General features: G+C 41.5%; 2 protein-coding genes across 2 annotated transcripts in view; one reads left to right on the forward strand and one right to left on the reverse strand.

The window, feature by feature from the left end:
* Positions 1 to 1742, reverse strand: part of TNKS2 (tankyrase 2) — a 28255-nt gene extending 26513 nt beyond the window's left edge. The window contains exon 1 of the mRNA XM_050335217.1: positions 1412 to 1742. Coding sequence (XP_050191174.1) covers positions 1412 to 1613 — 202 coding nt within the window. The 5' untranslated portion in view covers positions 1614 to 1742. The remainder of the gene's footprint in view (positions 1 to 1411) is intronic.
* Positions 999 to 12457, forward strand: part of PPP1R3C (protein phosphatase 1 regulatory subunit 3C) — a 28337-nt gene continuing 16878 nt past the window's right edge. The window contains exon 1 of the mRNA XM_050335230.1: positions 999 to 1155. Coding sequence (XP_050191187.1) covers positions 1022 to 1155 — 134 coding nt within the window. The 5' untranslated portion in view covers positions 999 to 1021. The remainder of the gene's footprint in view (positions 1156 to 12457) is intronic.

Genomic DNA, 12457 nt, shown 5'->3' on the forward strand with positions numbered 1-12457 from the left:
TGACCACCTTTCACATGGAGTCTACTGCAGGTGGGTTGACAGCAGTGGAGTTTGACCTGAGGCAGTAAGGAGTGTTAAATCCAGAAATAACACAAATATTTTATACCACACGTTAACTAGAAACTATCAGCATCTCCTACAGTCCGGTGAGAGGAGGAATTAATTTCTCTGTATCAGGTCTGGAGAACACTTAAGCATGGCAATGGTGTTTCCCATTTACACACCAACATTAGAAGTTGAACAACTACATGAACTTATTGCTGTGCATTTTTCTAAAGAAAAATCTTTCTATAGATCAGGAGTTCTTTAAAGTCAAGACGGATCACTCCTGTCCAGAGAGAGAGAAACTAGATCACTATACTGAATGAGAAACACCTTAGGCACCCAAAGGAAGCCCAAACCAACCAAAACCAAATAAACAAACCCCCTCACTTCTACAAAAGGCTCTAAAACATAAATATTTGTTTGTAGAAGTTCAGTCAATTAGTGAACAGGTAGGACTGCTGCATATAAAAGAATAGCTGCAAAACTGTTTTCCTCTGACAGGATATTTTGTCTCCTGTGCTCCCTTACTGATCAAGTTTTTTACATTTATGAAATGCTGCTGTCCTAAGGAGGTTTTCAAAAACTTAGACCTCTGAGGTCTGAATCAAGACCTCTTGACACAAAGAAAGGACACCTTAAGTAGAAATCTTTTCTAAGACAATTCAGTAAAGAAACGAACATCTTTGTTACTATCCATGCTGCTCAGCCGAAAGGAAGCTGCTGTCTTCTGCAGCCTGCCAGCCTTGGGGTCCTACAGCTAAGGTCGTAATCAAATCAAAAGCACCAACATGAAAACAAGTTACAGTCAGGTCTTTGTCTGAAAAGGTGGGATGCAATCTTCTGGCCTGCTGCCAGAGAAAGCAGTTGTTCTGTGACGTCAGTTGTTTGCGTACTCAAGTCCTGAATTAACAAAGTCCATTTGTTAAAGATAAGAATGCAAAAACCTTAGAAACTGTGTTATCTGACAGGCACCTTCATGGGTGCAATTCCAAAAACGCGCAGGCCTGCCGAAATCCATGAGAACTGCACCTGGGACAAGTGTCCCTGTCGGAGCTCACGTGTCACAACACGAACAGAACCCCGCTCCAGATGTCCTCACGGCCAGCTGAGGTTTGTTTTTTTGTTTTTTTTTTTAAATGGGAAAAGGAAATAGACCGAGGGTAGACACCGCTGTACCGCTCGCAGCCCCCACCGCGTGGGTGACCCCGAGCGGGCCCCGGGGCCGGGCAGAGCCGCGGCGGGGGGCGATGCTGGGGGGTGATGCTGGGGAGCGATGGAGGGCCCGGCCCCCCGAGTTCCGCCCACCCGAGCGGCCCAGGCTGCCGGCGCTGCCCCGCGGCCCGGCCCGGCTCCCCCCGCCCGGTACCTGCGGCGAAATGCAGCGGGCTGGACTTCCTGCCCGCCGTGTCGCGGCTGTTCACGTTCTCGGGCCGCACCAGCCGCTTGACCCGCTCCACGTCCCCGTTCCTGCAGGCCTCGAAGAGCTCCCGGGCCGGCTCGGCCGCGGCGCCGCATCCCGGTGCCTCAGCCAGGGCGGCCGCGCCGCCCGCGCAGCGCCGCCCCGCCATGCCGGGCCGGGCCGGGCCGGGCCGGGCCCCCGCACCCCGCACGGCCCCGCACACGCTCCGCGCGGGCGCTGCGCCCGGCGGAGGGATCCGCGCACCGCCGGCCTCGTGCGCAGGCGCGCCCGGCGGAGCCCCCGCCCCCCGTGAGGCCCGCGGCGAGGCCGCTCCCCGGCGGTGCGGGCGGCGCTTCCTGCGCTCCGTCCTGGGAGCCGGGGGGAAGCAGCGGCAAACAGAGACTCACGACGGCCTGTCTTTAACCCGCTGCCCTCTCCTTCGTCAGGGACGATGATGATGAGCGTAAAAAGTACAGCACTAGCGATTCGTCCCGCATTCGTTCCAAAATATGCTCGTGCTGCTTACAGTTATTAAATGTAGACTAGGAGGTGATGATTGTTCAGGGATTTTTTTTCCCCTCCCTGTAAAATGTGTAAGACTGTGTTTTGGTGCTAATAACTTCATGATGCTTGCACAGTTACTTACATAGCAAAGTACTGTGGCTCGAAAGGAAGTTAAGATTGCATAATAACTATGCAGTGGAAATTATACAGTATAAATGATGTAGTTTCCTTTATTAATCTTGAAAAACAGGTATCAGAAAATACTGTTAATTGACTGACAATTCAAGGTTTTGGAAGACAATGGAAAGCACCTCCTGCTAGCAACCCTCGCCAGCTTGATGGAAAAGCCTGACCATAGATGGGACTGACAGGATTCAGTTGCTGAATATTCCACTCATGACATATTAAAATGCTTACTTTTGTAAAAGACAGTTGAATAGAGTCAGTGGCTTCCAGTTCCAAATGCAGAGATAAGTACCTCCAAACCCAACTGAACTTGCAGACTATTGTTACACTAGGAAAATCAATGGCCTGAGAACATGGAAAGAGATCCAGATTTGTATAGTTTAGTCATTTACACTCTGTTAAAAACATCCTTGTCCCTGAAACAGGGCGGTTACATCCAAATTGCCTCTCCCTGGTTCGTACTACTACATAAACTATGCCCAGGAATTTTTTTGGTGGGGGACACTACTAACTGTCCCAGGCCTACACCCTGCTATAGCAGCAGATCAAGGTCCAGTGCCTGTGTCTGTGTCCTCACACTGTTTACTGATTTACACATAGTAGCAGTATGACAGAAGAATGCAGCCAGCACAGGGACAGAAACCACTTACTTTTGACAAACACACGATGCCTTGGTCACGTGTATTTTCTGTAATCCCACTGGCTTTTCTCTGTGTCTTCATTTAAATTACAAGCTGTTCTCAGCACGCAGGGAAAAGTCAGGCTACGGCCAGAGGCCCTTGATCAGCACTGTCACACATACATAATTCATCCACTGCTTTGCATGGGGCCATAATATTCCAACATAAACTGTCATCAAATGTGTCTCATAGGCCTGCAGCCGTCCCAGACATTCCCAGCTTCTCCAAAGCATGCATGATGAAAACTTCCCTTCCTACGTGCAGGCTCCACAGGCTGAAAACAAGACCTGCAATGCTGCCATTTGTATCCTTTATTAGCACCATCAGTTTTGCTGGAAAAAATATACAAGCTTTTGAGTTCATAAACCCTTCTCCAGGCCTACAGCAGAAGTAGTAAATGCATTAACTTAGCTGTTTTCATTTCAAAACTGATGACATAGTGTGTATCTAAAAGTATCTAGACTGTGTATCTCAAAGTCTGTGGAAGTGTAAATACCTGTGTAAATACAAACACATCCTGCTCCCCAGGTCTTTGAAGTAAATTTAAAACTGGAACAATTATTTCACTACTTCACTATATTGTTTCTTTCCTTGGCTAAAGGAATTATCAAGTGCTAATGGAAAAAAAGAAAGAAGAAGAGAAGGATTATAAAGAGCATGGTCTAAAATAAACAAACTCCCCATTTTTTCCACATCACTTTACCCCAAAGATGCTGTTATTCTAAATTATCTATAGCCTGACTTCCTTTTCCAGTATGTCTTCCTGATAGCTTGAGTTTGAAAATATGGCAGGTATCTATGAATAAAAACAAAATAATAATAATAAAAAATTATACTGTAAGAGCAGGATTCAATTAGCCTTGAATTCATTGAGTCAAACACTTTCAGCATATTTTAGGACTGGTGTATTAATAGCCTTCACAGTGACTTTTGAGATTCACATCAAGTAAAAAATCCCTACTTTTTATTTTATTTATATACTTATTTATGTTATGAGAAAATAATCTGTAAAATCCAATGTTTTTCTTCCACCTTCTGTACAATAGTTAGAAAACCATAGCTGAAATGTATGCCAAATCCCATGTGGTAGAGATTTTTCAAGAGGCACCTGTTACCAACACCCCCGAGAGGCTCAGCCATTAACAGCTTGGAAACATTTGACTGTTATTCCTTTTAGTGTAATTTGTAATATACCAATGGCTTCTACCTTTGCAGTTCATTTATCCCAGTGGCGTAATTTGGCCTCATAGAAACAAAGTATTTTGGAAGTGTGCTCAGTTTGTTTAGGAACATGCTTGGTTGGTCGCTAGAGGGCAGGAGAGGAAAGGAGAAAAAGAGGGAGGAAAATAAAAAAGCAGAAAAAGAGGAAAAAAATAAGAGGAAAAAATAAAAATAAATAGAAAAAGAAGTAGAATAATAAAGAAATAGAGGGACTGCTGGGCATAGACAGACTAAGGCAGCCTTTAAAATTAACTCTTTTCCTTTCTGCTTAGGAGACTGTTTACTGATGGCAAGAGACATTGTCCATGCCAATCTACAAGGCAGTCCATCAGATTCAGGATTTTCAGCTGTCAGCCCTTCATGTCATGAGGACTTCTCAGCTCTTTCTAAGTGGTCCCTGCAATGCTTTGCCTTGCTCATGGAAGGAAAGTAAAACACTAGAATTAAATAGAACATTTTAAGAGTTCAGAAATTTAGCTTATTTCAAAAGGAAAATGATTTTAAATTTACTCCGTTTGAAGTATTTCCAGATGAGACTTGGAAAAAAAACCCAAACCAGCGGTAATTAATGTTAAACATCAGGAAATAGTAAAACATTGCTATAAAGAGTAAATTTCGGAGAGAAGTGAAAGGGATCTATTGTTTGTTACTAATTTTTTATCAACTATAAATAGAAACTTTCTCAGAGCAAGCCACTTTTTCTAAACGAAAAGAGATGCTGATTAATTTAAGAAATATGAGCCCACAACAAAATCAAAGCAGTGAATATGTTTAGCAGTGGATCTTTTAAGAAACTTTTTCCTTTCCCTTTCTTATTCTACCCATCAAGTACTTTGGCTATGCACCTTAAACAAGATCTGCCAGTCATCTGTAGTTAGTGGTGTGTTATATGTGCCACCTTTGTTTTACCAGCAGATGGGGGTAAAGTGGAATAAATATAAAATGTTGTTCTGGAATAATAAAGGGATTTAAAATAATAAAAGGAGACATGGAGATGGTGAAATGTTGAGAGACTGAGCATTGCAGAGAGGAGCAAACACAGAGCCAGGTGGTCCCTCTAGGAGATGGGGATAGATTGTGAGTTGTTTATGAGGTGTAACAGTGGATGATTTAGTTATCAAAATACTGTATCTCTGTATTCAGCAACCAAGATAATTCTTCATCAGCTTGGTGACCAGCTGTGGTGACAGCAGTTAGAGAAGATTCTTTTTAGTGGTAGGGAGGAGCTTGTGATCCTGGCATTAGAAGCACGGGTAAGTGTATGAGAGTTCACGTAAACTAGATTATGCAGAAAAAAAAGCCTTTAGTCCAGGACCCTTGTGATTTATTTAAAATTATTCCAGTTTTGCTGTCAAAGACTGCTAGACAAAAACATGTCTAGAGGGCTTAAAGGGAGCTTTTGTTTGTTTTTCTGTAGTGCCTGGAACATTCCAGGCTGACAGAGAGATTTTTAAAAGCATAGATTGCACACATGCAAAGCAGAATTACATGGGGTGCCAGCATGGGAACATGGCAGAGACCTGGGAAGTTCTTATTTGTTATTAGTAAAAAAGCCACAAGCAACAGAGGAGCAGTAAGGCCAAAGATCAGCACTGACTAGGGGTGCCAGCAGAACAGATTCATTTGTATCTCAAATAGGGACAATAATATGAAAATGCTAAAAGCAATTAAAGGCAAACTAGAGTGTCTGTCCAACCACGGCATATTCAACTTTCCTGAAGCCAATTGAAAAAAAAAATAAAATTGTGAGCTACTTAGGTTATAATCTGCATAGAACTGACTGGGGTAGTAACAGGGAAATCACAATTCTCTTGAAAAATAATCTTAGAGGGATACATTTACAGAGGAGTAACAACTAGCAAGATACTCTCCATGTAATAGAAGGGTTAACTTTGTTCATAAAATCTTATGTGTATGAGGGAATAAAGAACTTTTGTTATAATTCAACAAGATAAGTTTCATGGACATCCTGTTAATCAAGCAAGTGTCAGTAAAAATAATTGCAGACATCTTGCTAAACAAACAAGTATCAGTATCAGTAAAATTTACAACTGATAAGAACTGCACCTTTCATCTCTGACAAATGCCAGATGACCACTTAACAACGAGCCACGAACTCAAGCCTCAAAGCAATCGCATTCAAAACCTGGGACTTGAAAATGTATAAAAAGGGGACATTTACTACATGGTGGTGTGTGCCTTGGCAGGGCACTTGCCCTCCAGGCCACCCAGCGCTGTTTTGCTTTATTATCGCTTGCTTAATAAATTTATCAATGTTTAATTGGAATTGAGTTGTCTAAATTCTTATACTAACTTATAACACTCCATGCACTTAAATTGCAGTTCAAGTGACAATTATTTTAACAAATTTCAGTATTTGTTTCCTATTCCAATTAAAAGCCAAAAAAAAAAAAAAGGCTGTGTGGAGGTTCAGACATCTTCACAGTTTATCCTGGGCATTTAACAGAAGCATCCAGGCCTCCAAGTAATTAACAAAGCAGGCAGGTTTCTCAGTGATGCAACTCTTAATTGCCCTCTGAAGCACTGTAACTCTTTTCACTGATGGCATAAGAAGCCTATACTTTTATTTTGATACCTAAATTAGTTGTTGTCTATACAATGCAAATACCATACAGAGCAGACAGTGTGAAGGAAAGCAAAGAAGCAACCAAATGCAATGGTTTTTTAGAAGCTGTTACTGCACTATTCCACATACTTGCACATAGATTGGCAAGTTGTGATGTCCCTCTCAAGCTGTTATTTCAGGACAGATCTTTGAGAGGCAATTTCTCAACAATTCAAATGATGGCTTCTTGGAACAGTTAGTTTCACAGCCAGGGAGAAAAACCAACCAACCGAAAAACCAACCAAAAAACCCTTGTTATTCTTGACTTGAGCCTAAGAAACACAGTTACTTTGTTTAAGAACTTGTTTTAGTTTCACCACGAAGTAATAATTATCAAATCCAGTAAATTTCAGTATTTCTAATGGAAGGCTCCTGCTGAAAAGTAGTCCATGGCACTGATTCAGAAGAGAAATTGAGATGAGAGGAAGGAATTTCATTACAGTGGAATTAAAATCAGATATGAAAACATTAAAATCCCGAGACTTATTGCGAAGAATATATTTATGCATGGTTTTAACTGAGGGACACAAAGTAGGAAACAAGTTTAAGTGGTTGCCAGAGTCACACTCCAACACAAATTATCACAAATTGTCAGTAAAAACCAATAAAAATAAATATACTTTTTTTTTTAAAAGGCGGATTATGAGACGTGAACACAGTTATGTGTTATCCTACTAACCATAAGTTATCACAAAGCTAATCCAACACATGACAACTAGAAACTTCTCCTTTGGGATGTTTTATCCAACACCTTATGGCTCACTGTTACCAGTAATAATGTCTCAAGAAGAGTAGAGTACATTTTGTGTGGGATATTTTTGGAGAAAAAAAGTTTTGTGCTCCATTAAGATAATTTTTATGTTCCTGCAAGCAGGGTTTAAAATCTCCATCCAAAGATATTTTTGCTTGTAAAAGAAAAATATCATAATATTAGACATTTACCTGAATGTGGAGTAGGCAGACACATTGCATATAAGGCACTAATCCTCACTTAAGGGGCATCAGTTTAGTTTATTTGTTCCATGAGTAAACTGAAAATAGAATCTCTTTATCAGACCTCTGAGATCGAAACAAAGCAACACAAAAGCCTTTTATACCTTAAATTTAATGAAGAATTGGGCCTAACAAAACTTAAAATACTCAGAATGGTCAAAACGTTCTAAAATAATTGTATGTTTGAACTGTCTTTAAGAACAAACTAAATTGCAAAACTGAGTTAAAAGTAATTAATTTAGCTTCATTTTAAGACTCTGCCACAGGTCTCTAGTTTTTTATTTATTACCTGACTAAATGTGGTAAGCAATTTTAAAAAATATTTATTAATTGATAGAATGGTATATTGTTAGGCTTTGTTATTGTTAATATTATACATTTAAAGGATGGGAAAATATTAGCAAGTTCAGTTTTGTTGGTTTCCACCACAGTTGAGTGACATAAATGTATGGCAATATAACATTTATTTATGTATGTATTTTTGTGATCCACTTCTTTTTGTAGTTATTACAAGCAATTGAGATGTTTCTTCTATATAGTTTATAGAAAGCCTTATAACCATAATTTATGTCTTTATGAATGCATAGAAAATAATTTTCCCACTCATTCCAGAAAATTATTGGTTTTCTTCTTGCATCAAACATACCTTGATTGTTGAAATGTTGCCCTGTGGTCACTCTCTCAAGGTCATGGGTCCACAGTAGTGTAATCTTACTGCCTAAAAATAGTAAATTATAGTGCTGGTATTTCACCTGGGACTGTGATGATTTTGCATGGCATGTGCCCACGGTGTACTGGGCCAGTACAGCCAATGCCCTATACCTTATAAATTCCCCTTTAGATGGCAATATTTTTGAGGGTATAGGGTAATCCTATGTCATGGGGATTTTAGCTATCTGAGACATACATTTAAAAGTTATCCTTTTTGTATTTTAAGGTGATTGAATCAATTTCTTTATAACTAAAAAATGGGTCCTTTTTACTTTACATAAATGCTCACTATTGCTGCTAAGATGAAGTTACACAAGATTTCATTTCAACATCAAGGTTACTTGGGGTTAAAACTAAATATATCTCAGGTTCTACCACTCTGGAATCCAGCCAGGAGAGTGAGTGGTCATCCTTCTCTCTTTCTTTTTCAGTTCTTTGCCTCATTTGGCCAGGCCCCTTGGTCTTCAAGATAAGTACTTAGCTGAAGGGGTCTCCTACCTCACTTCACCAGTAAATGCCCAGTGGGAACTTTACTTACTTTCCAGATCCACCTCATGACTTGAACAATTTCAAGACTGGAAACAGAACAGCTGAATGGAAGATTACATTGGTGTGGAGGAGTGGGCATGATTAAGACCTTAAAACCTTAAAGACATCTGAAATGCTATTACTGCACACAATATGAGGGCACACAAATAAAGGCCCCACAGGCATCTAACAGTAAAATAGCTTTCTCACAGCAGGTTACTAACTGGTTTTCTTCAGAAGTAATTTAACTAATGATCCTTTCTCTGTTGTCTGGACAGCTCATGCAGCAGAGCTACTGCTGCCTTCTTGATACTGTCCATGCATGGAAACTCTTCATTGTGAACCAGAATAGCCCTTGCAGTGTAGATGATGTAGCACCCAGCTGTTCTTGTGGCCCTCTTAGCTTGTAAACCAAACTCCTGTGCAACAGATAAACATTGGACACAACTTAGCTTAATTTGTATTTCTTCCAAGATAAATTATATTCCTTGGAAAAAATGCATGGAATGCATGCTAGTTACTAGGGATTTTTAATTGTAGGCAAACAAATTATTTTTATCATTGGAGTTAGTTTGACACAACCAGCCATATATTTAGAAGGCTGCAGAGCACTGAAGAACTGATGACAGTGTACAAACAAATGGTCAGGGATTTTCTTCTTTATACAGGCACTTTGTGATGGTATCTAAAAAGTCTATTAGGAATATAATTTTCCCATTTTTTAGCTAGGTAGAGTGATTCAAAAACAGTCTCTGCTGTAGCGAAGATCTGGGAGGCTGAAGTGCAGACTTATCAGAACAACTGACGCATGCCTGTCCTCATTTTATCCAAGACAGAACAATCATAGTAAGGAAACATCAAGAGGTATTAGTATTCCTCAAATTTAGCCAAAAGAGCTTTTAGCAAAACAAAATTGGAATTAAATAAAATCATATTTTTTCTGAGCTATTCTCATCATCTACTCAGGTAACACAGAGAGGGCAGCTCTGGAAAGTTAGATTCTCCTTACAGAGATTATGATGTAGAAACTGAACCCTGCATTTAACAGCACAGTATCACCAGCTTCTGGGGGAGAACTGGTTTGCTTTTAGCAGAGATCTCATGGAGTCCATAGGTGTAGGCCACCTTGGCTAAAAGCTGAATCAGTTATTTTTTCCCCATGTGGTTAACCAAGTCTGTGTTACCTTTGTTGATCTCACCAAGGCTTTTGACACTGTGAGCAGAAAAGGTCTGTGGCAGGTTTTGGAACGTTTAGGATGTCCTCCCAAGTTCCTCAAAATGATCATCTCGCTTCATGAGGACCAGCGCGGTCGAGTCAGATATGGCGATGCACTTTCTGAGCCCTTTCCCATAGCCAATGGTGTGAAGCAGGGCTGTGTTCTCGCACCAACTCTATTCACAATCTTCTTCAGCATGATGCTCCAAAGGGCCACGGCAGACCTCGATGAAGACAACGGTGTCTACATTCGATATCATACCGATGAGAGCCTTTTCAACCTAAGGTGACTGAAGGCCCACACTAAGAGCGTAAATCATCTTGTCCGTGAGCTGCTTTACGCTGATGATGCCGCTCTCGTTGCCCACACAGAAGGAGCTCTGCAGCGTTTAACATCCTGCTTTGCAGAGGCTGCTGAGCTGTTTGGACTGGAAGTCAGCTTGAAGAAGACAGAAGTCTTATATCAGCCTGCACCTCAGGAAGTCTCCCATCATCCCCATATCACCATTGGTGAAACAGAGCTCAAATCAGTCCAGCAATTTAATTACCTGGGAAGCATCATCTCCTCAGACAGTAAGATTGATGCAGAAACAGACAACAGGTTAGCAAAGGTATACAAAGTTTTTGGTAAACTCCATCACAGAGTGTGGCGAAACAAACACCTGAAGAGAAGTACAAAGATCAGCGTTTACAGAGCTGTTGTACTGTCTACTCTTTTATATGGGTCCGAATCATGGGTCATTTACCGCCACCACTTGCGTCTCTTAGAACGCTTCCATCAGCGCTGCCTCCGTACAATTCTAAACATCCACTGGACTGACTATGTGACCAACACGTCTGTCCTTGAACAGGCAGCAGTCCCGAGCATTGAGGCCATGCTGCTGAGAACACAGCTGCGCTGGGCAGGGCACATCTCCAGGATGCAGGACTACTGCCTCCCTAAGATCGTGCTCTGTGGGGAACTTGCCACTGGCTGCTGCAAGAGAGGAGCCTCAAAGAGGAGACACAAGGACTGCCTGAAACAATCCCTCAGCCTTGGCCATATTGATCCCCACCACTGGTCTACCCTGGCCTCCAGTCAGGAGGCCTGGAGACACACCATCTGTAACGCTGCTGCTGCTTTTGAGAACACACGCAGGATCACTCTCGAGGAGAAAAGACAACGCAGAAAGAATCGCGTCTCGTCGATATCACCTGGGGAGTCTTTCTGCTGTGCCTTCTGCAACCAGACTTGTCTATCTCTCATTGGCCTTTTTAGCCATCAGCGCGCTTGCAGCAAGCGTGGGTAGAGCCCTTCTCAAATCTTCGTTCATGAAGCCTAGCCATGATGATGGTTAATCAAGTATTGTAATATTTGGAGTAGTCATATTGACTTACATAGAGGGACCTGCATATAGGAAGTTCAGTAGCATACCTAAATGCTTTGCTAAATAAGCTGGTCAGCTGCCAGTCCCTTTAGGACTGGAGAAGAATCTGAAGGCTTTGCTTCTGTTCTGGCAGAAGAGAGAGAAACAAATAAATCTTACAATAGATTCCCTTAGCTAATATTCCTCAGTACTGTTTTATTTATCCCTGGACAGATTTATAACGTACTTTAATGCTGAGCTCATAACATTCTTAAAAGAAATATTTAATGTCCCTGAAGAAAAGAACCCATTTGTATAAGAAATCAGAGACATTATGCTTCACAATAGTGAGAAAAAAACCAAATATTCATGCTACTTGCATTGCTCAAAAAAGCTCTGGGAAATCATACTGGTTAAACTGAAACTATGTACTAATGGCTGCCCCAAGACCACTCTCTAAAGTAACAACCTTGTATGTTGGAAGCACAGGCTAAGAGATTGTGTGAGCTGGTCCCTCACAATGCTGAAGACTCCAGCACCCAGGGCCACTGAGGCTGCAGGCAACTTGTGAGGCAGCAGGATGGATGGAAGATGGACAGGGAGCACTACACTACTGTATATACAGCTGTCTTGTCTTTTTTATGGAGGTAATTATCCAGCTGGGATGGTAAAAGAGTTCACTGTAGGAATGGTAAGAGTTAATTTAAGAGTGAAGGAGGAGTTAAGTAGAAGCAGATGTGCTGCAAAGTGATATTTGAACCACCCAAATAGCTCTATGGGCAGAATAGGGTAGTCAGGACCTTGCTATTATTATTACTCTATTATCAGAAACGTGTGAACTCCAAGCTGTGCTCCCACACAGGTCAAGCTCATGGTGTTAGTCTAGATAGAGATCTGTATGTATGGACAGAAGTCAGCTTGGCACAACACTGAAACTCATCCTTTAGGAAAGACGCCTAAGGGGCCGGATTTGACCTTTAGATGATGATGATGATGACTGAC

The sequence above is a fragment of the Myiozetetes cayanensis genome, unplaced genomic scaffold, assembly GCF_022539395.1.
Source record: "Myiozetetes cayanensis isolate MyiCay16 unplaced genomic scaffold, myiCay2020 scf10, whole genome shotgun sequence".
NCBI classification, from domain to species: Eukaryota; Metazoa; Chordata; class Aves; order Passeriformes; family Tyrannidae; genus Myiozetetes; species Myiozetetes cayanensis.